We start from the raw sequence: 24,071 nt of genomic DNA on the forward strand, positions 1-24,071 counted from the left end.
CCTAACACCCCTTCTCCTACTTATACTACTACTAATAATAATAATAATAATAATAACAATAATAACAGTAAACTGTATATATATATAGGTCTTCTCTTGACAATTTTAGTGCTTTACAAGGAAGAAATTATGAAAACAATGGAACAATAGCAGAAAGTAGAACAACAAAATTGAAAGACTTGCTTAAATAAACAAAGAATGAATAAATAGATAAATACATTTTAATAGGGTAAATAAGACTAATGTCAATCGTAAGTTAATGCTTAAATAATAAGAAAAACGTTCTATATGCAACAATTACTGCAATTAATTAATTGATAGTCAAACGATTAGTGGACGTACAGATAATTAATCAGCAACTGTTTTATAATAGTTTTGTTTTGTCCATTTGAACAGTTGGATGGTTCCAACACACAGAGAGAGAGAGAGAGAGAGAGAGAGAGAGAGAGAGAGAGAGAGAGAGAGATGGACAAACGGACAGACTGTCAGCTACATAAAACAACTTTGTAGGCATATCGCTCCACCTAGTGGCTGATGCCTGTAACTTAAAATGAGATAGAAATTGGTGCAAAGACAATATCGATAAAATGATAATATTAATATTATCCATCATTAATTATCAGTACAGTATTATACGATTTGTACGAAGCCGATCTGGGCCGATAGTCTTCTCCTTTATAAAATGAACTTAGTTATAATGTCGTCTGTGTTTACAAATGTTTAAACAGGTGAAGAGCTACAATTAGTTTATAGTGTGATGTGATTCGGTTGCAAATATAACCCGGAAGTAGTTTTAGAGCATTGGAAAACAAGCTAATGCAGCTAGCTTTGTTAGCTTGCTATTATTAGCCATGTTTAAATTACTGCTACACAACTTAACAGTTATTCAAAAATTGCTTATTATTAATATCATCATTATTAATATTATCAGTACAGTATTATACGATTTATTGTTAATTAAGTATATTACCCACAATATTTAGTGTAGCGTTGATATGTGTGTGTTGTGATTTGTGTAGTAATTACTTCCGGGGTCATTTTGTAACTTGAACACATAACACACCGTAACACGCTCCTCGTCCCCGCTGACCTGTCTCCGGTCCCCGCTTCCATGGCCACCGCGGTGCTGATCGCCGCTGTTGTCGGCGGAGGGGTCCTCGTCCTCATGCGCCGCCTGTTTCCCGTGAAAAAAGCCGGAAAGCTGCTCCAGTATGCGGCCGGCACGATGCGGGGGAAGACGGTCATCGTGACCGGGGCTAACAGCGGGATCGGTCGGGCCCTGACCGCGGAGCTGCTGAAGCTCCAGGCACGGGTCATCATGGCCTGTCGGGACCGGGGGAGCGCGGAGGAGGCGGCCCGGGACATCCGGAGGACGGCTGGAGCGGAGCAGGGTGAGGTGGTCGTCAAACACCTGGACCTCGCTTCTCTCGTGTCAGTGCGGAGGTTCTGTGAGGAGATTTCTCAGGTGAGTGTGATGGTGGAGAAGTTGGATCAAATGTCCTCCATCGGTTTATTCATCATGGTTTCGCTCTGCTTTACGTATGACTGTAAAAATTGTTTACTTCAGAACTGTCACTAAACCCAAAGTCACCTGACATCACTCTGAACTAAAGAGTCAAAAATATAACCTTAAGATTAAGAAATACTTCATTGCAATGTATATCAAAGTTTTGTTTTTTATTAATTCAAAATATTTGTTCCCAAGTGAAAGTAGAATCAGTAAGTCATAATAAATACACTAAGTAGAAAAATAGAGGGAAATTATCAAGCGAATATTCTGAATATTCCTAGTAACCCCCCAAAAAAGTAATTTGAATCATGAATCTATGTTTTAATCAGTCTTTTCTGAATTTTGGGATAAATGAAGTTCAGACTTCCTCCACATTGTTACATCACTTTAACTCCTGTAAGTCGATATTCCTTTGGGATATTTCTGTCCAACATTTGAATCATCATTTCTTTCCCCTGAGCCAACATTTACCTCCCACGACCACTGGGTGTCTCAGTGTGAACAACAAATTACTTATTCAGAGAATCTATTAGAGCTTAAATGAATGCAGGTTCAGGGTAAAGGTCTGCAGTGTATATAAGATAAATATATAGTATGTTCTCTGTTCAAGTGCCTCATTATACAGATTAGTTTATTTCTTATTTATTTCTTATTCCTTCCTTGAGTCTGGAATTAAAATGTCTCTGACCCGTTAGGAGGAGTCCAAGATTGACGTGCTCGTCAACAACGCAGGACTCTACCAGTGTCCCCACATGACGACGGAGGATGGTTTCGAGATGCAGCTCGGTGTGAACCACCTGGGTCACTTCCTGCTCAGCCACCTCCTGCTGGACCTCCTGAAGACGTCAGCTCCCAGCCGCATCGTGGTGGTTTCCTCGAAGCTCTACAAGTACGGCCAGATCAACTTCGACGACCTGAACAGCGAGAGTGACTACAACAAGGCCTCCTGCTACAGCCAGAGCAAGTTAGCCAACCTGCTGTTCACACTGGAACTGGCTCGTCGGCTGGAGGGCACGGGGGTCACGGTCAACGCTCTCACCCCGGGCATCGTGAGGACCAGGCTCGGCAGGCACGTTCAAATCCCTCTCCTGGCAAAGCCGCTCTTCTACCTCGCTTCGCTGATCTTTTTTAAGAGTCCACTGGAGGGGGCCCAGACTCCCCTCTACCTGGCCTGCTCTCCAGAGGTGGAGGGAGTGTCGGGGAAGTGTTTCGCTAACTGCGTGGAGGAGGAGCTGATGGCCAAAGCTACAGATGACCAAGCAGCCAAGAAACTGTGGGACATAAGCAGCAGGATGGTTGGACTCACTGACTGAGCACAGCCCTGCTCTGCCGATGGTTCCTCATGGGACTCATGCGTTCTCGGACAAGATAATTAATCCCCAGCAGCTTCACGTTGACCCTACGGGGAGAGATGGCTTGTGTAAAGACCAGTTGCCACCTTTGGGATCAAATAATTAATGGCCTGACATTGTCATCTTGTAATAAGTGTGTAAATTAAGTGTATTTGCTGAAGTGTGCTTAGAGTATATCTCAGAGATTGTGTGAAATTTTAAAAAGTGAAAAATGAGCCTGTAAAATTGATGGCATTCTAAAGAGTGGACAAGAGTTTGTGTCTTAATTTTCACCTCACTAGAAAGTCAAGGTATCAATAAAACTCCTGATTTGATTCTTGAGATGCTGTTACTGGTGCTGCTGCTGAAGTGTGGCTCCCTCCTGTGGATGGATTCAGTCTCATATCTAAATCCTTTCTTACCCCAGAGAGAAGTGAAAGGATATGACGCAATAATCTATAATGTGAAATTTAGATGCACTAGAATAAATACAAGAAAAACTCAAGAGATGACTGCATGTCCTTTATATGCTTAGAAAACCCCTGCTTGTAACAAATGTTTAATACAGAGGGTGGAGTAAACATAACTGATTATAGATCAGGCCATGGATTATTTTCACAATAAATCAATATAAATGTCTGTAAATACAAGAAAATTGCACCCCCCCCCCCCAAAAAAAAAAAACATCTTACATCATCTCATCTTAATTCAATTGGTTTAAGTTGGCAGCCTGAAAAATTATTTTTATAATCTGTCAATATAAATATTCACTTTCTCCAATATGACCATTTTCATATATCCTCTGTTTACTATAAAAGGAAGTGATATCTTTGGGTGTGGAACTTAAACCAAACAAAATGTTACAGTTGAAACTTGGGATTGACTTTTTTAACAGTTTTTTAACACTTGAAAGAATTAAAAACATGAATATCATAAAGTGGCCACTTTCTAGATAGGAGCTGCTATTTTAAAGAAGAAGCATAATGTTGCTTTAAATGTGAAACATATTAAAGGCAAATATACTCCATACTATACTGTGCTGGGGTATTTGCTTTTATTCTATTTTTCAGAGTGTCAAATATCATAAAGATTAATTTCCTCACTCTGTCCTATTTCTTGACGATGCATATCTGGGGACGACAAATCAGCTTCCTCTCTCTTTTAAGTTTGCTGATCTCGGCAAAAACAAATCATTCTCCACTAACCTACTTCCAAATTCAAATCTGTAATAAAGCAGGGCCTCATACAGTGACTCAGCGGGCTTGCACCACATGGCTGCAGCAATGCGTGTGATGAAGGGTCTGCCGCTCAGTTCAGTCACTCGACTTTACACTGAGCAGACGAGTCATTATCTCAAAAACAACTGATCACAGACGACGCTTGAACACGATTTCTCTCGCTTGGGCTCTCACAATTCAAAGCCCCACTCGGCAGCACCCGAACATCAAAGGAAGGCTCCGGGCTCATGTGTGTAGTTTGTGCTTTAATAGGTGAATAAAACAACCAAAATATATAAACATGCATTGTCGTCAAAGAAACAAACTTACAGTGGCTTAATGGGGGGGGGGGCATCCAAATCTGAGGTAGAATGGGGGAATAAGAAAAACTTTTCCGTGAAATATAGAAGAGCAGAAATAATGTAATACCGACTGTTCAGACAGATCTCAATACGTTCCATCAATAACAATATAACACTCATCAATACTGTCAGGGTCAATCAACAGAGGAAAACTAAATGTGTTGTTCATTTTAGTGATTCATTTGTTCTCTCAAGTTTAACACTCACATCTAAATCCTCACAAGGCCAACGCCGTTTCAGTCGATTAAAAAAAATGACTGAAACTAATCTATAAGTCAATTGTCACTTAATGTACCTCTCTGAGTTTTCAAATATAGAATTGGCAGTTTTTTCAATTTATGTACAAGTTCCAGGTTCATCAAGATTTGTTGGATTGTTTTTGGATGTATCTCTTGCTAACGACCACATACAAAATATATCACTCAATTTGTAGTTACAAGTATATATTTATACATGTGTAAATTGAAATACATAACAATACAAATGTAAGTGCTGCTTGAGCTCCACTTCTCAAGTCGGCCCAATTCCACCTCCTCACATGACTATGTCACTATACCTGCTCTGGACAGTCGTGGTGCATTTGTCACAATCCACAAGCTTTTCAATAACCAGCAATAGTAACAGGTTCTTGGTGCTGAGTTATTTAACTCTGGGTTTTTATTCAAACCATTTTCTGCCAAAGTGGTTCTGCTCTACCAGAAGGTGCACACCAGGGCTTTGTGTCTAACACCCTGTCAAAGAAGGAACCTGATGGGGAAAAGTCCTTCAGTTCAGAAGAGTTCCATAGAGCTGGGCCTTGGTCAGACTGTCCTTCCTGGAAAGTCCCAGCGAGCCAAATTGTTGTTTGTACGGAGGAGGAGGGGCTGGAACCGGTGGTGGCGACTGGCTCGGCTGGGCTGGCAGGCTGTGCATCTCCACTTGGTAATGCTGCAGCTCTGCAGCCATCTCCATGGACCTCTGGTGGAGAGACTCGGTGGAGCTGTTGGGGCTGGGGTCAACGTAATCCGTGCCCTGGCCACCAGCTGCCACATTGCCCTCCCTGTCTTTGGAGCTCCCTGAGTGGTAGAGGCTGTGCTCTGACTCCTGGCTGTCCTCGCTTCGGTACAGGTGGGCTTGGCTGTGTGCCTGCCGCAACCCTGGGCTGCATTCGGGGCTGGGGCTGGCGGCCACCCATTCAGGGTCCATGGCGCCCGCTCCTTGATGATAAAGATCAGCCCCTTCCTGGAAGCTGCTGTAGAGCGGCCCAAGTCGAATCTTAGCGGGCCGTACAGAGAAGTGTTGCTCTGAGAAGCTGTAGGGTGAAGCCCGGCCCGGGCTGCGGTATGTGTGGGCACTTAAATCCTCCACGCTAAGTTGTCTCCATCGACCAATCAGCTCATCTTCCTCGGGGGCTAAGGTACTGCCTCGACGACTGTCTCCGTAGGCTACACTTGGGGACGAGGAGGGAGGGAGCGGCTCGTAGGGCTCACTGAAACAGGAGGACATGGTGCGGCTGTAGACGGGCGAGCTGCCGTTCTGGTGGTGGCTCAGCTCCGGCTGCTGGAAGGGATGAGCGTTGACGAAGCCTCTTGGACTGTCTCTCTCCCAGGATGAGTCACTCTTTCTCTCATAGTCCCCTGCATCTCTCCACTCCATGTAGAGGGAATGGTGTCGAGGGGAGGAAGCTACACTGCTGGGAGGACCGTTTCCTTTGTCCTCAGATCCCCCTCCACTGAAGCTGGAGTAGGAGCTCGACCCTCCACGCAGTGTGGCTTGGAACTTTGCAAAGTGGTCCTGGGAGAAACCGGCCCTCAACCCGACAGACCCCTCCTCTGGATTGCTGTCGGTTGAGTTTTGCGGCCCATACAGAAGCTTCCTCTGACCGTGGAGATCCATGCTGGGCCTCCGCTCACGGTGCCGGTCATCGGGGCAGTACAGGGCCGTGTCGCTGGCGTAAAGGTCAGATTTGTAGGCGGCGCGGAGCCCCAGACGCGCTCCTGGGCCCAAGCTCTCCAAAATAAAAGCTTGTTCTTGGGCTTGGGGACTTGGAGAACGGGACACCTGGCTGCTGCAACAGGCCTCGTCTGGCTTCTCGAGTACTTGGGCAATGAGGGAGGCCGGGACAGTGTCCGGATAGGTGTGACAGAGTGGAGAATCCTCCACGTGCATGGTCAGGCGCTCCTGAAAATCCGCAGGCAGCTGGAATGTCAGAGAAAAGAGAAGGGCAGGGAAATATATGTTTAAAGTATTGTTATAAATGATGGCTAATTCTTATATGATAATGTGAACACCTTATTCTCATTGGTTGGTTTGGAGACCCTGTGGGTAATGCACACGGCCAATCAGAGCATTTATCAGGAGCGGGGGCTTTATCAGGAGGGAGGGCCTTAAAGAGACAGGAGCTAAAACCAGTTGTTTCCGACAGAGGCTGAAAAGAGGAGCTGCAGCAGTGGACAGTCTGAGCAAAGTGTTTCCTGAACATCAGAGCAACTAATGTCAACTAATAACAAACATTCAAACTATGAACCTATCAATGAGCATTCTGTGTCTCCTTTAATCTCCTCCTTATAGATTCTGCGCTATGTGTATCAGTATGTCATATAGTACAGCGGGTGATTTATATAACCACAGCATGTGTGTTTGTGAACATGGTGGGGAAAATAAATTAACTGATAATCTTCAGTGACAAGATCCTCAAGAACAAAGAGATATGATTTGAACGAGAATTCAGGAGAGCTCAGTCACCCTCTTTGAAAGAAAGAAAGACATTGTTCTATTCTGAGCTTTCTTCTGAGTTCTCAATAAAAAAAAAAACCTTCATCCAAATCTGTGCCTCTCCATAGCAACCAGCACTAAACCAACTGCAGCAGATCATCAACAGGGATCTAGTCACTTGTTCCTAATTGGCAACAAGAGAAGAGTTAATTATAACTTAGTCGATAGAGAAAAGACAAACTCCTCAGAGAATATACGCATGCATTTTTTTAACAGTTCTACCGCAACTTGGACCAAACTAAAAGGCCCTTCATTACAGTCCACACATTTCTTACATTTGTTTTGAACAGGATCACGATTAGCTTTTATGTGGCATTCAGAAACTCGAGCCCGGTCGTTTCCCCCCCCCCCCCCCCCTTTTTCTGTGCTTGTTTTGCAGCAAAACAAACAACCAAAGCACCTCAGTGGGCGCTGAAGAGCCACTGCACTCCTCAAAATGCTGCAGCACCATTCATCAATACGCTTTCGATTAGCCTCCACCCACAGGAGCAGCGGAACGACGGACATACACTGAGTGCATATATGACCTCTGACCTCTATTATGTTTGGCAGTGAGCCTGCGGAACAGTTTTTCACTCCATAACAGATCCTATACCGCTTAGAGCCAGCGAGAGCTGTCTTTGTGTGTGTGTGTGGGGGGGGAGATGCGTTAACCAAATGCAGTTTGCATTGACATTACCATTCACTTATATGGGTAAAACAGTGGTGGCTGGGTGGTGGTCGTGGGGGGTTACATTATTTTACCTTTTGGACCCGCGCCAGCTTTAAAATCTACTCGTGTCACATGGACGAGGCACAGGGCCCAGGGCTGACGCAGTAAAAAGTGGTGCCAAGCCGGCTTGGTGTTACAACGCTCATCAATACACACATGAATCTCCTTTCACAAGCACAAGCAGGGAACCGACGTGGAGCGCTCTGTATTTACAATTTGATTGATATTGTAGTTTTGTAAAATTTTCAATATTAATGATCTATCTAGTAATTTTTCCAGAATTCTCTGTCTGTCTGTCTGTCTGCTCCGGTGTTTTTATGAAACGTTCATCTTTTCTGCTTCACAATTCGTGGCCCAAGAGAATTCATGGTTGAATATTGTGAGATCGTGATACAGCAATAAGGATAATCTAAAAGGACAGCACCATTCTGCCATTGAAAATCCAACTGTCTACAGTTTCTTCCAGCTCATACCAGTAGCACATTCCACAAGCCTCTTTTTGTATGTGGCTCGAGGCTATGTTCGATATTTTATAATCTTTTAATAAACAGGTGACCACAGCAGCGGCTGTGACTCATCAACGGAAGAGACGTGGATCGTTACATGGCATCACAACAACACCTGGTTCACGCCAGCTCTTTCAGCAGCAGGTCTACTGGCCGTGGCTTAATGACTGCAGGTCACAGTAAGTTTCAGAAAGAGAACTGCAATCAGCATTAAAGGTTCAGTGTGTAAGTTTTAGGTGAAAGGGAATTTATTGGCAGAATTTTTTTTATAAAATGACATTACTGCTGTTTTCACTAGCGTGTTTCAACTTAATTATACTAGTTGTCGTTTTCTTTACCATAGAATCAGCCCTTTATATTTACATCAGGAGCAAGTCCTCTCTATGGAGGCAGCCATGTTTTTTTACAGTAGCCCAGACTGAACAAACTAAACACCTTTTGAGTTTTTATTTCAAACAGGCAGGTTTACAAACGATGCTGCGCTAGTTCAGCAGAAAGTTTCTATATCTGGTTGGGAGATACAAAGTGTATATTAAAATGTATACATTTTTTAATATGGATTTATTTAGTGTGATATTATTGTATTTATTGTATGAGTGCGTATATGTCTTACTGACGAATCTCTATGATATCAGCTACAAACTTTTTAAAACCTTGTCTCACTCCCACCTCTCAGGACTCGGCAGAGGTTATTCTGCCCTGGACAAAATCACTTATTTCTTCAGTCTCTGCCCTTCCTGCTGTGACCTGCAGTCGTCATCTCTCCGCAGACTCTCGTCTCTTATCTCCTCTGCTTCACAGAGGATGAGATGACCTTCAAGTTTAGTCGAGACAGCACTTTTCCCCCCCGTCTCGTGTCATGAGCCGACAAAATCCAACTCAGCGCCGCAAGAGAAACACCTCACTCACAGCTCCTCTTCTCGCCCACAAATCACAGCCATTCTACCAAATATTACTAGATCCCACTATTTTGAAAGATGAAGATTTTTTCCTTATGTATGAAATGTCTTGAGTTAATGTGTAAAGTTTGGGGCAACAAGCTTGAGGCTAAAATGGGTTGAGCATTTGTTGGATGAGAGAATTTTCTTCTTAAACTGAATAACTCTGAACTCTGAATAAAATCGAAGAAACTGGTCAAACAAGAGTCAGACTCTGCTGTTCTTTGATTTGAGTCTGAATAAAAGATTAAATAAAATTTGACAGTCATACAGAGACTCACCTCAGAGAGCTGGGCTCTGTAGAGAGAATTGTTGCACTGGAGGAGCTGAGCCGCCAGGTTACAGTCTTTTCTGTACACATCCTGTGGAGAAACAACGTCAGCAACAAGACGAGAAAAGAGAGTCCGAAAATAACGCTGCTGATTGTTTTTCTGGTCTCCGCTGGAGTGATGTCACTTTTACTTCTTCCCACAAAATCTTACATTTCCTCCTCAGAAGTGTAAAACTAAATCTGGCTGTTAATTACTATAAAACAGCATCTGATCATGATCTGTAGCTTCCATGGTGATACTCGGTTTAGTTGCTTTTGCTTCTGGAGCATGTCAAAGAGCAATAACAGACAAAGTAAGTGATGACGTTTGAAAATGGTTGAGGTGACCAACTGAGGCAATGCTAAATGAAATCATCCTAAGTCAAGAAACTTTCTGTTTCACCCTCTGTCACCATGTCTGCTCTAAAGATCTTTTTTCACTGTTCTCTCACGTACGTTGTCCTCTTGCAGCTTCTCGATGGTGAGCTTGGCCTCCATCAGGTGGTTGTTGAGAACGATGATCTCTCTGCTCAGAGCTCGCTTCTCGTCATCATGGTGCTGGGACTGACGCCACCAGGAGAGGAGATTTAGAGATAAAAACGAGCGTTGAAATAGAAATACATTTACAAACGGTGTACAGCTGAAAACAGTCATCAGAACTTACAAACCGATTTTACCAGGTCAGTTTTTAATTTTTCTTACATACTGAGCAGATTTTTGATTGTCGGCTCTGGACAAAACCAAAAGTCTGGTAACTGTAGTGAAGCATTTTGTCAACTTTTCTGTTCCAGATTCTAAAAATAAAAGTTGCCACTCCCTCAAACACACCTCAGGTATTTCATGAAAATGCATGCAAAAAAATTCACAAGAAATGGGGGACATTTTAATCCTAAAACTACAATCCTGAAATCCTTATATTTTATGTTTCTTCAACTACTCGTTAAACATCTGAATGTGACAGCAAACAGAGAATATTCTTCTGTTTTGGCTCAATTCTGTTTCACATGAGAGACTGTAGAGAGCAAGAAGTCCATAATTTCGGTTTGCACCAAACATCAGAGGACCGTCTTTCTTTAAACTGTGCATCGGCTACAACTTGTGTTGAAAATTCTGAATACTACACAGGCGTCAAATTCTCTCATCGTAAATAAAAGGTTTTAAACCCATCGCCGTGAGCTCTTTAGACTCAGAATTTCCCTCCTTGGAAATATTATGGCGCTCTATCACCGCGTTTATCTGTCTTGTAATTACGTTGTCTGCGGTTGAGCGGGGCCACGGGGTCAGACGGGTTTGTGGCACCTCTTGAGAAAACAATCTTTCACGATTACAGAGAGACTTACTCATCACCTCTCACCCACGAGGAAGGAACAAGCGAGATTAATCAGTAACAGTGGAACAGAAAAGAAAAAAAAGTGGTGGCAGTTATTAAAAAGAAATTATTCTCAGAATAAAGCCGTTTGACCTCAGACTCCTTATTATCTGAACCTGGCATCTCACGTTGTCATCACGTGGACAATGACCGATGTGATTATTATCTAGAGGAATAACAGAGAACTTGTTCCTCAGCTGTCTGTTCAGCACAAGACACCTGATGGTCGTGCCCTGTTCTGAGGCAGCCGGCTTAATTGTATCTTCCCAGTGGCAAAAGCAATGTCTGAAAAATGAAGTGAGGTGCACTGCACTGGGGAACAAAGGCTTCGCTATCACTCTGCCACTGGAAGGAGGACAGCCAATTGTAATGAGCCATAATTAACGTCAGGGGCCCCAACAGCGAGGCATTCATATTCAAATAGGCTCTGTAGCAACTCTATAACCCCTTGACTTGCTTACATGCTTCTTTTTCTTCTACGTCTATGAAAACGCACTGGAATTAATACACACACAGTCTCACACATACACACACTCTTTCTCTAAACAGACACACACACTCACACACACACACCCTCTCACACTTACACACACTCTCTCTCTCGCTCTCTCACACACACACCCAGAGGCTTTAAACACTTACATTTCTATGGATCTTTTCCTCCAGGTCTTGGTTGATGTTCTGCAGTGCTGAGTAGCTGCTTTGTATTCTAAACGACACAATAAACAACAATGCTCATCCGCAGATAACTGCTTGTACACGCACACACACACACACACACACACACACACACACACACTGTACTTGTGTATAGTGTTACAGTTGGAGACCTCCCCGAGAGGAGAACAACCACCTCAGTGTACCGATGAGATAAATCACAGGCTGTGGCTCCAGTTTACAGCTCCTGTGACCTCACACTGCTGATATGATGATTTAGTGAATGCTTTGTTCCTTTCATTTTGTCTTGTAAGGCAGATACTGTACAGGACAATGTTTGGGCAGAGCCTTTGCAACAAGTGAGGCAAACCAGGTGATCACCTGGGGCCTCGAGCTGAGAGAGCCCCCCCCCCCCCCCCCCCCCCTCTGGGAACTGCTGATTACATTAGTCCACAGGAACGATACAAACCAAAATCCTCTGATTGTCTGTTTGCAGGAGGCACCATTGTCATAAACACCCTAACGAGGCCCCGGGCCATCTAGAGGCAAGAGACAAGAAAACTACAACGTAAATTTGTGTGGATGATGTTTCTAGGATGGTGGTTGGAGTTTGCACTTAAACTTAACTAATTTACTATTTATTTATTATTTACTTTTCATTGAAGCGCCATCGTGATTGTGGTCTTGAGGTACAGTGGTTGAGATTTGATACACAAAATAAAAGTCTATCAAATAATAGCTTTCAGCACAGATCCGAGCTCAGGGGCGGATCCAGGATCCCTTTCTTCAACATTGTCAGAATGTTGTGTGTTTTATGACATTTCCACCAATTTCCCTACATGAAACAAATCAGGCATATTTAGGGGACTGATATCTATAAGTATGTGCAGTTTATGGATCCAAATAAAGATCCAGATCTAGTGAATCCAAGTATGGTTTCATATTGGGATTGTTGGGCCTTGGCACTCGCCTGAGTCTTCTATTTCGTTTTGTGCTTTTGGTTCATTTTCATGAGTGAAGTGTTGAACAGTGTGTTTTGGGCCGACCTGCGCAGTTTGTCGGTGAACTTGTCCAGCTCCTCCTGTGCCCGGCGCAGCTCCGTCTCCAGGTACTGCCGCGTGGAGTCGAACTCGCTCTGCAGCAGCTCCAGCTTGTGCGTCGTGTAGGACAGCCTCTTCCGTAGGTCCTCCTTCTGCTCCAGCAACGAGCTGTGCACACACAGACACACAGACACACACAGACACACACACGCACACAGCAGATGCTTGTTCTTAGGGCATATGGTGAGGGAGACGAGCCTGTAACCTGGGCATATCCTTATCTAAATGGACTTATAAGGGTCCATATATCTTTTTAATGCGCCCCTGAATGGCCGTGCAGAAGTGATGAGAACATCATGAGGGGGCGATGAAAGCAGAAAAGTTGTGTGTGAAAGTGCTTTGTATGAAGAAAGCATGAGACCAAAACACAGATCTCTAATTAAGAATCCGGGCGAGGGTCCAGGGCTCTCTCTCTCTCTTCTGTATTAAAGCCACGCAGCACATCACACAGAAAACCCAATCATCAGTGAGATTGGCCCCACGGACGGAGGAGAGAAAAAAATGGATGGTGTAATCTGCGATGAAATATGAGCCAATGAACTCTAATACATCACATGAATGGACTGTGAAGGCTCAGATTTACGGAGCAGCGATACCCCCCCCTCCACACCCCCCCCCCCCACATGTAATTCAGCGAGACAGCACAATGATGACTATTTTTAAAGCATGGTGCATTACCTGGGCTTCAATCTAATAAAAGGGCAAGTGTGAGTGGGAGAAGAGGGAAATGTCTGCCGGCCGTGATGTATCTGAGTGTGCACGGCCGGGCCTAATGGACCCTGTATTGACGGACAGATGGGAGGAAGGAGGGTAATGACTCTATCTGCCGCCAGCTAGCAGATAGCAGGGGAAGAGCGGATGGAGATGTGGTCACCTTGCTCTTTTCACTTCCTCTTTTTGTCTCTTTTAACGAGATTACAGATGCAGCCGACGGTGGTGGTGGTGGTGGTGGGTGGTGGGTGGGGGGGAGGCGGGGCGGGGAGACGGAGACGGAATTCAGGTGCGAGTTCGTTTCGGTGCATCTTCCAGACTAAGTGGGGGTGTCATCCACTTTCCATCTAATTAACACGCAGGGTCATCTTTAAAGCAATCAGGGGAATGAGTGGTAGACTGGGTCCGCCCACATTTTATACAGAACTACGGCTTGTTAGACTAAATATTACCAGTGGAACCATTTCTCTGTGGATATCTGGAGGTTTTAGATTTAAAAAATGTGGTCGTGTAAATCAGTTAAACTGGATTATTAATCTCAGTGAGTCACACAAACAATTGAAATATGATTTTACATGTTAACGTTCACTCTCCCCGGTGGATATAATGGATTAGCCACGTTTTGCTCTTGCGTCTGTTGCTAACATGAGGTTTGTTTGGTCACAAGTATATTCATAAATTAACTTGAAGATGCAGAAAATGATGAGATATGTTTATTTCTCAGAAACTAAGCTGCTTTAGATGCAAAAAAAAAACTCAGTTGTTTGTAATATCGTTGACTGCCAGTGAAAAAAACAACTCTTTTGGCAGCAAGTCCTCCTGCAAGACGACAAATTAGGCCATTTGTTTTGTTTTTTAATCGCTTGTGTTCTCAATGTGACAAACTACACGGTGCAGGATTAAGTTTGGGCAACTCATTTCACTTTGGGTTATGAAATGGTGGTTTTCATGGGGAACAGAAACGTTAGGAAACAGGCCACAGCGCACAATCAGAGTAAGAGGTCTTATAGGAACCTCTATTCTCTCCAAAGCTGTTTTAATGCATGAACTCTGGAAAAAGTCCAGAGAATTGGGTGTAGATATTATCTGGAGTTTGTCTCTCGCGTATGAAAGACACAGCAGGAGGTTGTCAGAGTCGGACCGATTCACAAGCCTTTCCTCGCCAGCGTGTTCTATGTGTATGGCGCCTATTTTTCCTCCTGAGATGTTTAAATTGTTTTTGCTCTTTTCTGTTTTGTGTCCGTCAAATGTCAGAAACGCCATGAACACACCCTCTGGCTTATTGTCCTTTTCCCGGACATTTTCCCTCTGTATTCTCACTCAGGCTCAATCGGATGTTTCCAGGGTTTCCAGCAAACTAACTTACGTTTCTGACTTTTTGTCCTTTGTATTATTTTTCACTCAACCAATTACAATTAAGTATTTATGCCTCAAGCAGCTTTTCACCAAGAACTATTTTTTCAGTCGCCACTAAATCAACTAACTCAACATAAATGCTACTAAATTCAAAAAGTCAAATCAAAAAGTCAAAACATGAACTCACTCCGCACCATGAATGTTGTTTATTGTTGAGCCTCAGTTTACACAGAGAGCCGCAGCATCTACAATCAAGTCAGTGAGTGAGAAACACAAAGCGATTCAATGTTCGTCTCCACGGACTGGATGGCATTTGAGTGCCGCATTACCCAGCAGCCCCAGACCTCCTCACCTCCTGCTTGCCTTTGATTGGCAGGCATTAGCAGGGGAATACAGGTGTTTGTTGTTTGATGGAGGATGATTTTACGTGAAGTAGCTCTAGGGAGGAAAAATCCCCCATTAGTGACCTCCTGTGCTGACTCAGACGAAATGAGTGCTTTCACTCCGCCGAGATGAGATGACGAGGCAGCGTGACTCCCGGGCCCAGAGGGAGGCGGGGTGAGGCTGCCCGGGCGCCACTGGGCAAACGGGAGGGGACGCCTCGTGGGCGGATGAGCGGACAAACAGGCACAAACGAGCACGGATGGATGGATCGGCGTCTGACAGGTTCACTCTTACCTCTTCTTCGGATGTTTGCCGCCATTTCGGGGGACTTTTAAGGCGGTTTTGCCAATGTATATCTTTTTCATGGTTTGTCTGTGTTCCTTCCCTCTCATGTGTTTATAGGGGTTGACCACAGGGTGCCAGCATGTGTGTTCGTTTCCCAAAGGAAACCACTTAAGTCTGGCCTGCGGAGTTACTGAGCGCTCTACCTGTGTTGACCCTGCCGGACAAAGCAAAAGAACAGGTTGGCAATTAACTGCGGTTCAAGGGAGGAAGATGTGTGAAGGACAAGTCGATGTTCATGTTACCAGATATTTTGCATCACTTCAAAATTCCTCACAGTTTTGTCTTTGGCAGGGAAAGAAACGTTGAAACAGCAGCAAACTAAATCCAGATTAACAACCCATTTTGAAGGTTAGCAGCTTTCTGGATGGTACAATGCATAATTAAACAATTGCTGATGTCGTTTTGGGAATACATTTTATACTGGTTTTATTGGGGGGGGCCAAAATTCCAATACACCAAAATTCCAATACTCAACCCCATAAAAACAGTATTTTCTGATAAACTATTCAAGGCTTAGTCAGGAATATGAATGGGATATTCTATTAGCAACTGGTGCAAACATTATAATCAAAATCATGTCTTATTCTGAATAAGGTCAACAGCCGCTGTGCTATTTCCTGCAAAGATACAGAGGAAGTGGAAATGAAAGAGTCAGACGTCAGTGTTAAATGTCAAACTTTGGCCTCAGTCCTTCAGATTTAAAGTTCAACAATCACGATATCCAATATTCTGATTAAATGAAATGTTCCCTGCTTTCAAACAAACCTGATTGAACCGTTTCCCTCAACATGCATTCTACATTGGTATAAACTGGCGGGTTTTAATACCCATAAAAACCTGTTATTACTCCAAGACATTAAATCAGTCAGAAGAGCCCAGAGGAAACCAGAAGTAAAGAAAATAGCTTTAATGTAGAAACCCATCACCAACAATAAGAGGCTGATGGGGAACCTATATTATTATGGCCTTTAAAATAAAATAAAATGTATTTTTGAGTTTTACACGCACAATTACATCCTTTTTTAACACAAAGCTACTTCGTAACACTGGCGGTCAATGCAGGGAATTTGTCACAGGCAGATCTCAGATTTTATCCCTTTTGGGATATCTTCATCTCCTTCATGTCCAAACACATTAGCTGAAACCTCCACCCGATCCCAATGACAACTATGTGACAAGACCAATACATCGTACGTCGCTTCCTTTCTCAATATGTCTCCCCCCCGCCACCCCTCCCCACAACAATGGTGCGACATCAAAGCCTGATCAGAGCCGCTCTGAATCCGAGCACCGGACTGTCCACTCGGAAAGACAAACACCGAGAACCGGAATGTAGAAACCGGACGTACAGAGAGACGTGATGATCCTCTGACTCCCAGTCGTTGGGGGGTGATTTATGCTGTTGGCAGAGGAGGCAGAGGAGACGTGTACTCCTCCAGATGGTGACAGCTCACCACTGCCACTGGAGCCTTCACTCCAGCTGCTTCCCTGTGACTCATAGCACACCAGCTTTGGATGTGTGCATGTACGCATGTGTGCAAGGTTAGGTGGGTGGGAGCTTGTCTTTGCGTGACCTGTAAAAAAGTGTGATTTTATACATGGAGCCCAATACATGTGTCTCCATGTCTATTTGCTCTTGCATGAGTGCGTAGCTGCACGTGTCTGTGTCATTTATATGTGTGTGTTATTGCTGCAGCAGCTGCACTGCCCATTCAATCCCCGAACACTATCGCCCATTAAAGTAGAAAAAAAGAAAAGAAGAACTGTTTAGTTTAGCGATACGTCTGCAGGTGTCAAAACCACACTTCCTCCCTCGCTCTCCTTCCCTTGCTTCTCCTTCCGATCCTCACACTGCAGCAAAAACCACAGTCGGGACTCGTTCAGATGGCGCTGCCTGCCACCCACTCGTGTCACGCTGACATTTGAGAGGAACTCGGAGCAATGAAAAAGGAGAGGAAGGAAGAGGTGGAAAAGAAGAGGATACCAGCTAGTAGTTTGCGTTTTAGCCAAAAGACAGGGGGAGTGGGAAAACCAAATTAGAGAGGAAAAGCAAAGAGAGTGGGTGTTACGCCTCACTAAAAATCAGCTCAATCCTCTCTCCCTTCCCTGCCTCCATCCATTTCTCCCTTTCTGCCTTCCTGGTTCCTGCATCCACCTTGCAGACAGATTGGCTCTCAGGAAAAGCCCTTATCACAGGCCCAGACCTCAGCATCAGAGCGGGGGAACCCGAGTGGCTGACTCATCCAGCAGCAGCAGCAGCAGCAGGGATAGAAAGCAGAGAAGATGGTCTGCCCTGTGTGCCTTCAGATTAACAAGGCAGCTAACCTGCAGCAGTCACTCAGCGCAATGACAAGTGCAGAATGACTCAACCACCTTATTGGAAAAAAATCCGGAGAATTGGATGCAGAGTTTACCCAGTTTGCTTTTCACACATGCACAACACAGCTGGAGGTTGAAAACACACCGACACCAGGGTCTTCTCCTACCTCCACCAACACACGCTTGACTGATAATCTTCTACGAGTATGATACCACTTCTTCACCGGGAGATAGTTGTTTTATTTTCGTTTGTTTGCGTGTTGGAAGTGTCATCAACCGACTTCTCCTGGATATTACACTACGAGGTATTATGAAGTTTGTAGGCATTTTATGTTTTTCTTCTGTTCTTTTACATTTGAAGAAGTGGTCGCCATTTACTTCAATTGTTTACCCCCCCCCCCCTAAAAACCATAGCTTCAAAACTCAACGCAACCCAGAATCCAAGCTCACTCACTAAAACTCAAACCTTTAACTCATTTCCAAACCCTCTCATTATTGTATGTTACATATCACTGGTTCTTAATTAATTTCGCTTCTTAGTTTCTCCATAAGTGAGAGGGTGATAAAATCCCAAATCTGGCCTCTGTCCTTAATTCACTTGGCTCATTTCTTTGGTTTATGACTTGTTGGCTGAGCAGTCATTTATATTTGGCTCATTCTAACAGAAAAATAAGGCCAATGTTTGTCTTTTTCCAGCCACAACCAAAAGGAGACAGGACGGAGAAGCACAGGCAGCTTTCCAAAGGGTTCAGCTCATTAAAAATAGAACACACACACCGACATACACACGCACACACACAGCACGCCGCCCACCATCGCAACATATTGTTTACAAGTAGAGCTCAGATGGACAGGTAGTGATTAGACACAACAAAAGAAACCACCTCTGCAAATCTGCTGGTCTGCAGTGCACTGCTCTGCTTCCATGTATCTGTGTAAGGTAACTAACACACAAACACTCACACACACACACACACACACACACACACGCGCACACACACACACACACACACACACACGCACACAAACACACACACACACACACACACACACACACAGACCTTATAAACTCACAAACAATTAAGCCATGGAGAGGACATTTTCGAGGTCCATTTTATTTTGAGCCAAGAGAGGACCTGCAGATGTTTGAGAGTTGAAGTTTTTACTCAGCACTGCCTCTGCAGGCTGGAGCAAGTATCACAACAACATATTCACAGATACTATTTTTGATCGCATCTGTAAAATAGATTTAATTGCATGCTGCCCAACAAACATAACAGAACGGGCTGCATGGGCACTGGCAGCACAGAAACACAGTCCCGGGCACTCTCTTGTGTTTCGATGCTCCAGGTTCCGACAATGGGTGGGATTCGAACCAGACAACACAAGTGCCTGAACCCACCGAGTCCGCTTTGCGCTGGGAGCTCTTCTCTGAGCACTTATCAGTCTTCACTTTGGGTGTCGGACTCTATTCCAAAGCCTTTTAATCCTCCCTGTGGGTGCTGGGTCTTCAAAGTACAACAAGTTGCCAACGGATCAAACACACAACCTTAAAATGTCTGAATGATCCTGTTACTCCAGTTCCTTTCCACTTGGCCACCATGACCTCGTCCCAATCTTTCCTTTGGACAGGCCCCAAAGGAAATAATCAAATTCTCTTCAGATGAAGCAAACACTCTTCATCTAATTAGCTCAGCATTGCTGAGGACCACTTCTGAGGTTCCATTTCTCTGAGAGGCTAAGTGAATATTGAAGTCCTGCAGTCACAGTAAAGACATAAAGACATAAATGCTGTTGAAATGGACCCGACCAGCTCAGGGACTTGTCAGTTTTGAGGTCAAAGGTTGGATCATTCTGATGCTCATTGAATTTTCCATTTTCAAAAGGAAAAAGCCAAACGCTACAAGAAACCAAGCTTGAGTGTTCCTGGTCAATTGCGGATGGCATTAGAGGAACACATTGTTTTGAGGTCTTCGGTTCAATCGCCAGAAACTGCACTGAAATTTAAAATCCATCTCCTAAAATGATTTTAAAATACTACTTAAAAGACTCAATATTGGAAATATGTTTTATTTTTTAACTAGCTCAGGGATTTAGTTTGAACCTTTTGAGACACACCTCAGATATTCTGACTAAGATGAATTGATTTAAGGTAATTGTTTAAAAATGTTTAAAGCACTGAAAGATCCATAATAGAACAGTAGTCATTATTATATTTGCCTCCCACATCAATAGATGCTAATATAAACACATACACGATATATAGTTATTTTTGCTATTTCAAGTTATATATTATTAGCGTGCAAAACTATATAATTTTAAGACTTAGTTTCATGACATCGTGAAGCAGCGTGGGATCATGGGAGTTGTTGTTCTCTTGATGCAAGAGTCAGGTTTCCAGATGAGGTCCCCTCTTAGACAGGGCTGCAAGTCGCCCCATTACAGGATTGTAATACTTATAGTCCACACTTGGCGAAGTGCAACGGTCCCCTGTTGGCGGGGTAGTGTTGTTGTTTGTGAGCGTGTGCGTCCGTAAGTGTTTCGCCTCACGCTCTTAAACACGGGCGGCTGCTCTGATGTACTCACTGGTCCATCCATGACTCTCAAGAGGCTTCCTAAAAAGCCTCAACTCAGGGGGATGCATGAATGGAGCTTTATATAAAAAAGAGAGACTATGCAGGGAAAATATAGAAAGCAATGTAGCACTAACAGCTTTACCGCATACCGCCATTAATGTAGCGTTGCTAAAAAAAGGACTGGTAATCTGTGACCTCCCGCTTGAGATCAGCACAGCAACCTACATTTTCAGGAGAACATTAATTTGTGGGGAAATAAAAAACCTCTCCCAGTTTGATACTGAGCATCCACTGTGATTTATATTTAAAAGGTTTATGTTTGGTTCAATGCTTAAAAAAAAGTTCAACAGCTTGGGAAATACGCTCAGTCTGTTCTTGAGTTCTACAAGATCACGAACAGCTCGTCTGGGTCTGTCAAAACTAAATCCACAGAGCAGTGTTTAAAAACGAGGAGCAGGAGTTTTACAGGGATATGCTATGCTCACTAGCTTCATGTTGAGCATACAGGCATGAGTGCAGAAACAGAAAGTCAATTGTGTGTTTTTTTATAGTTTCTTGTAGACCTTTTTGTACGAATCAAGCAAAAAGAAATAAGAATTCATATTGAACATCTAAATACTGGGCCTTAGAGGTTCAGGTAGACTGATTATTTATCTTTAAACAGCACCACACTGTAGAGTTTCCCATTGTTTTCAGTCTTCATGCTGGCTACAGTGCAGAAGAAGCATCACGGCCCTGACTCAACACATCCTGTGAACTTCTGTGTAAAAGCTTCAATTCGAGTCAAATGGCCAAAAAATTGAGTTATGCAGTGAAGCCCTTCAGACATTTATACGGTCGACTGCTTCTTCTTCACGAGGAATAAATCCGACCTGCATGTGTCGGACCTCTGGTGCTGAAGAGGGCAGAGGGGAGGAGGAGTAATGGGGTTGTTGAGGTCCTAGCAGGGGTTAAGATAAAATACGCTTAACGACCCCCAGAGGAGCTATCAGTGCTCCAGGAGACAGAGGCCTGGAGACAGAGTGGGAGAGAGGGGCCGGCCGAGCGATCCACAGAGGAGAGATGAGAGCATCAGTCTGTTACACCAACACTGTCCACTTAGGCAGATTAAAACTAACTTCTAGCCTCTTCAGACCAGCCACTTTCCCACAGCACTTCCATACTAATACATGTCTCTCTCATTCATCACCACTTCATCTCGGATAAAAGTCCTGATTCACCCATGATGACACAAAAGGTTTTAATGCTACTGCTTAGTATCCATAAGCGAAATGACAGAACGTGTGTGTTTGATCGGTTTGAATACTTGTGTATACTTAAGTCCTTTATTAATCATGTCATTACTTGGTCCATCACCCCTCAACAGCTTTGGGCATAACCGCGCAAAGTGTAATTATATTTTTAGCTGAACAAATACAAAATAAATAAATTAAATGAAAAATATACAGTATTATTACTTTTAACAAATACAAAACACTTTCTTCAAGATCACATCTGACAAGGAGGTTATGTTTCCACCCCCTGTCCGTTTGTTTGTTTGTTTGTTGGGTCAGGGTCAGCGTCAGGAAAGAACTCATTTCTCAGAGAATAATTCATGGTTCTTTATGACAAAAATGTGGAAAGTTTGGTGTATTTAATTTGGTTAAGATCCAAATAAAAGTCCAGCACTAGTGAACTTAAATTTGGTTTCATGAGGGGACTGTTGGATGAATGCAAAATGTAATTTCCGAGGGAAACTCCTCCTGATTCAAACTGTGTTTTCTTGAAACTCAAGGACAACGTTGGGTCATCCATCTTTCAGAGAGCAGGAGAATATGCTCTGCCTTGTTTCATTCCCAAAAAGCAGCTGCCCCATTTTTTTGTTAGTCTCAACTGGTGTCGATCTAATTTCTAGAATTACACACTTCAAATTAGTTCGAGCAGAAGATCATCTTTTGCTGTTTGCCTGAATATTCTGTCTTTGAAAACTCTTAAAAACTTTAAAGGAGCGAGATCTGCTCTGCTCTGCTCGGCTGTGTAAGCTCCGACGCTCTGACGTGTCTCCATGTTAGAATTTGCATCTCTATCTCTGCCACAGGGCCCCCGACGCAGGAGCCCGGCCAAGGGAGGGACAGGGAAGCGAGGAGAGGGAGAGAGCGTGAGACAGAAAGAGACGAGAGATTTCAGGACATTTCATCATTGAGTCTGGAAGGCGTCTCGGAGATGAGGGGTGGGGGTGGCTGGGATGTAAGGTCAGGCTCTCAGGTGGAGGCAGCTTCCTGTTTAACCCCCTCACTGAGGCCACAGGCGAACTTGTTTCCTCTTAAGCAAAAAGCAAGGAGAAAAAAGCCCCCCCGCCCCCACCCCTCTCTCTCTCATCTCGACAGAGCTGCTATAATTCAATTAAAGCTGTGACACAGAGGTGAGGACAATTTATGCCTCGTATTGAGAAACACCCCCGTCACATTAATCACCCCTCATCCGCCGGGTAAACGGCTTTTAAACTCTAATCTGCCTGAAATCATGGTGTTAGGAATAATAAGAAAAACCCGTCAGTAATCAAACACAAACGAGAGGAAGCGCGGGATCTGTTTCCGTGCCAGATTAATAATGGCCCATTAGTAATATGTACCAATTAAAATCTACGGTAGCACAATGAGGAACTCGGAAGAAGAAGAAGAAGAAGAAGAAGAGCTGGAGAGCAATGTTCGCCTCGCCGCCTCGATTTCCCGTGTAATGCAACTTTAATCAGAAAAGTGGGGAAGCGCTTGCAATTTTTGTAATGAGCTCATTAAAAATGCGTTTGTGCAGGCGACTGAAAGCATCAGCTGTGTTATATCTTGAACAATTTAGAACTAAAAAAATGCACAAAACAAATACACATACAAAAAAATCACTTAATACAGCTGCAATCAGTTATTCATATATTGGTAAAACAGTGAAAAATTGTGAGTTATTGTTAGAGGTGCATTCCGACAGGTGACAGTCCATAAAGCATGCAGAGGTGTATATGTGTTGCAACAGTAATGTACTGAAGAGTGATTTTTAAAAAGCCTTATTGATTGATCCCTGAGAGATGAAGCTTTTTCGTGTAACGCCACGCAAACACACTGCGGTGCTTTTTCATGCAGAGAGGTTTCCTGCCACCGAAGAAAAAACACATTTTTTTCAAATCTTCGACAAAGTATCAGCAAAAGCAGCTCCTTCCTCCCATAGCGCTGCATTAGTGCACAGAGAGCATGGACTGACAGTGCGAGTGCAGCCACATCACATACAGATGAGCACACAGTCACACACAGAGAGGCAGAGACAAAATCAAGGCAGCTTTGTAATCCAAATCAAAGATTGCAATACCTTCCACGCACGCAGAGCTTCATCCTGGAGAGGTTTCAAAAAAAACAAAAAACGTCCTGCTCCCTGCAACCTCACGGGGGAAGCGGGAGAAAACCCCTCTTTCGTCTGTGTGCTATCTGGATTGGCTCACTCCCCCTTAAAGCTCAGAGAAACCCCAACACATGCACTCCAACGACGCCACCCCACAACCAACGCTGCTGTCGCCACCTCCAGCACAACCACGCCACTCCAGCATCAGCACCAGCAGCACCAGCAGCATCAGCAGCTGAGCCAGGAGGGTG

General features: G+C 43.9%; 2 protein-coding genes across 2 annotated transcripts; one reads left to right on the forward strand and one right to left on the reverse strand.

Annotated features, from left to right (window-relative positions):
• Positions 1-1,021: 1,021 nt before the first annotated feature.
• Positions 1,022-3,346, forward strand: rdh14b (retinol dehydrogenase 14b). Its single transcript, XM_062411318.1, has 2 exons — positions 1,022-1,465; positions 2,206-3,346. Exons 1-2 carry the CDS (start codon positions 1,112-1,114, stop codon positions 2,821-2,823), a joined length of 972 nt encoding a protein of 323 aa, XP_062267302.1. The 5' UTR covers positions 1,022-1,111; the 3' UTR covers positions 2,824-3,346.
• A 461-nt stretch (positions 3,347-3,807) lies between these two features.
• si:dkey-174m14.3 (uncharacterized protein LOC563117 homolog) lies at positions 3,808-23,965 on the reverse strand. Its single transcript, XM_062411317.1, has 7 exons — positions 23,791-23,965; positions 15,512-15,716; positions 12,713-12,874; positions 11,652-11,718; positions 10,097-10,204; positions 9,612-9,692; positions 3,808-6,598 (listed from the first exon to the last, which is right to left on the reverse strand). Exons 2-7 carry the CDS (start codon positions 15,607-15,609, stop codon positions 5,186-5,188), a joined length of 1,929 nt encoding a protein of 642 aa, XP_062267301.1. The 5' UTR covers positions 15,610-15,716; positions 23,791-23,965; the 3' UTR covers positions 3,808-5,185.
• Between the last annotated feature and the right edge of the window lie 106 nt (positions 23,966-24,071).

The sequence above is a fragment of the Platichthys flesus genome, chromosome 18 (genome assembly GCF_949316205.1).
Source record: "Platichthys flesus chromosome 18, fPlaFle2.1, whole genome shotgun sequence".
NCBI classification, from domain to species: domain Eukaryota; kingdom Metazoa; phylum Chordata; class Actinopteri; order Pleuronectiformes; family Pleuronectidae; genus Platichthys; species Platichthys flesus.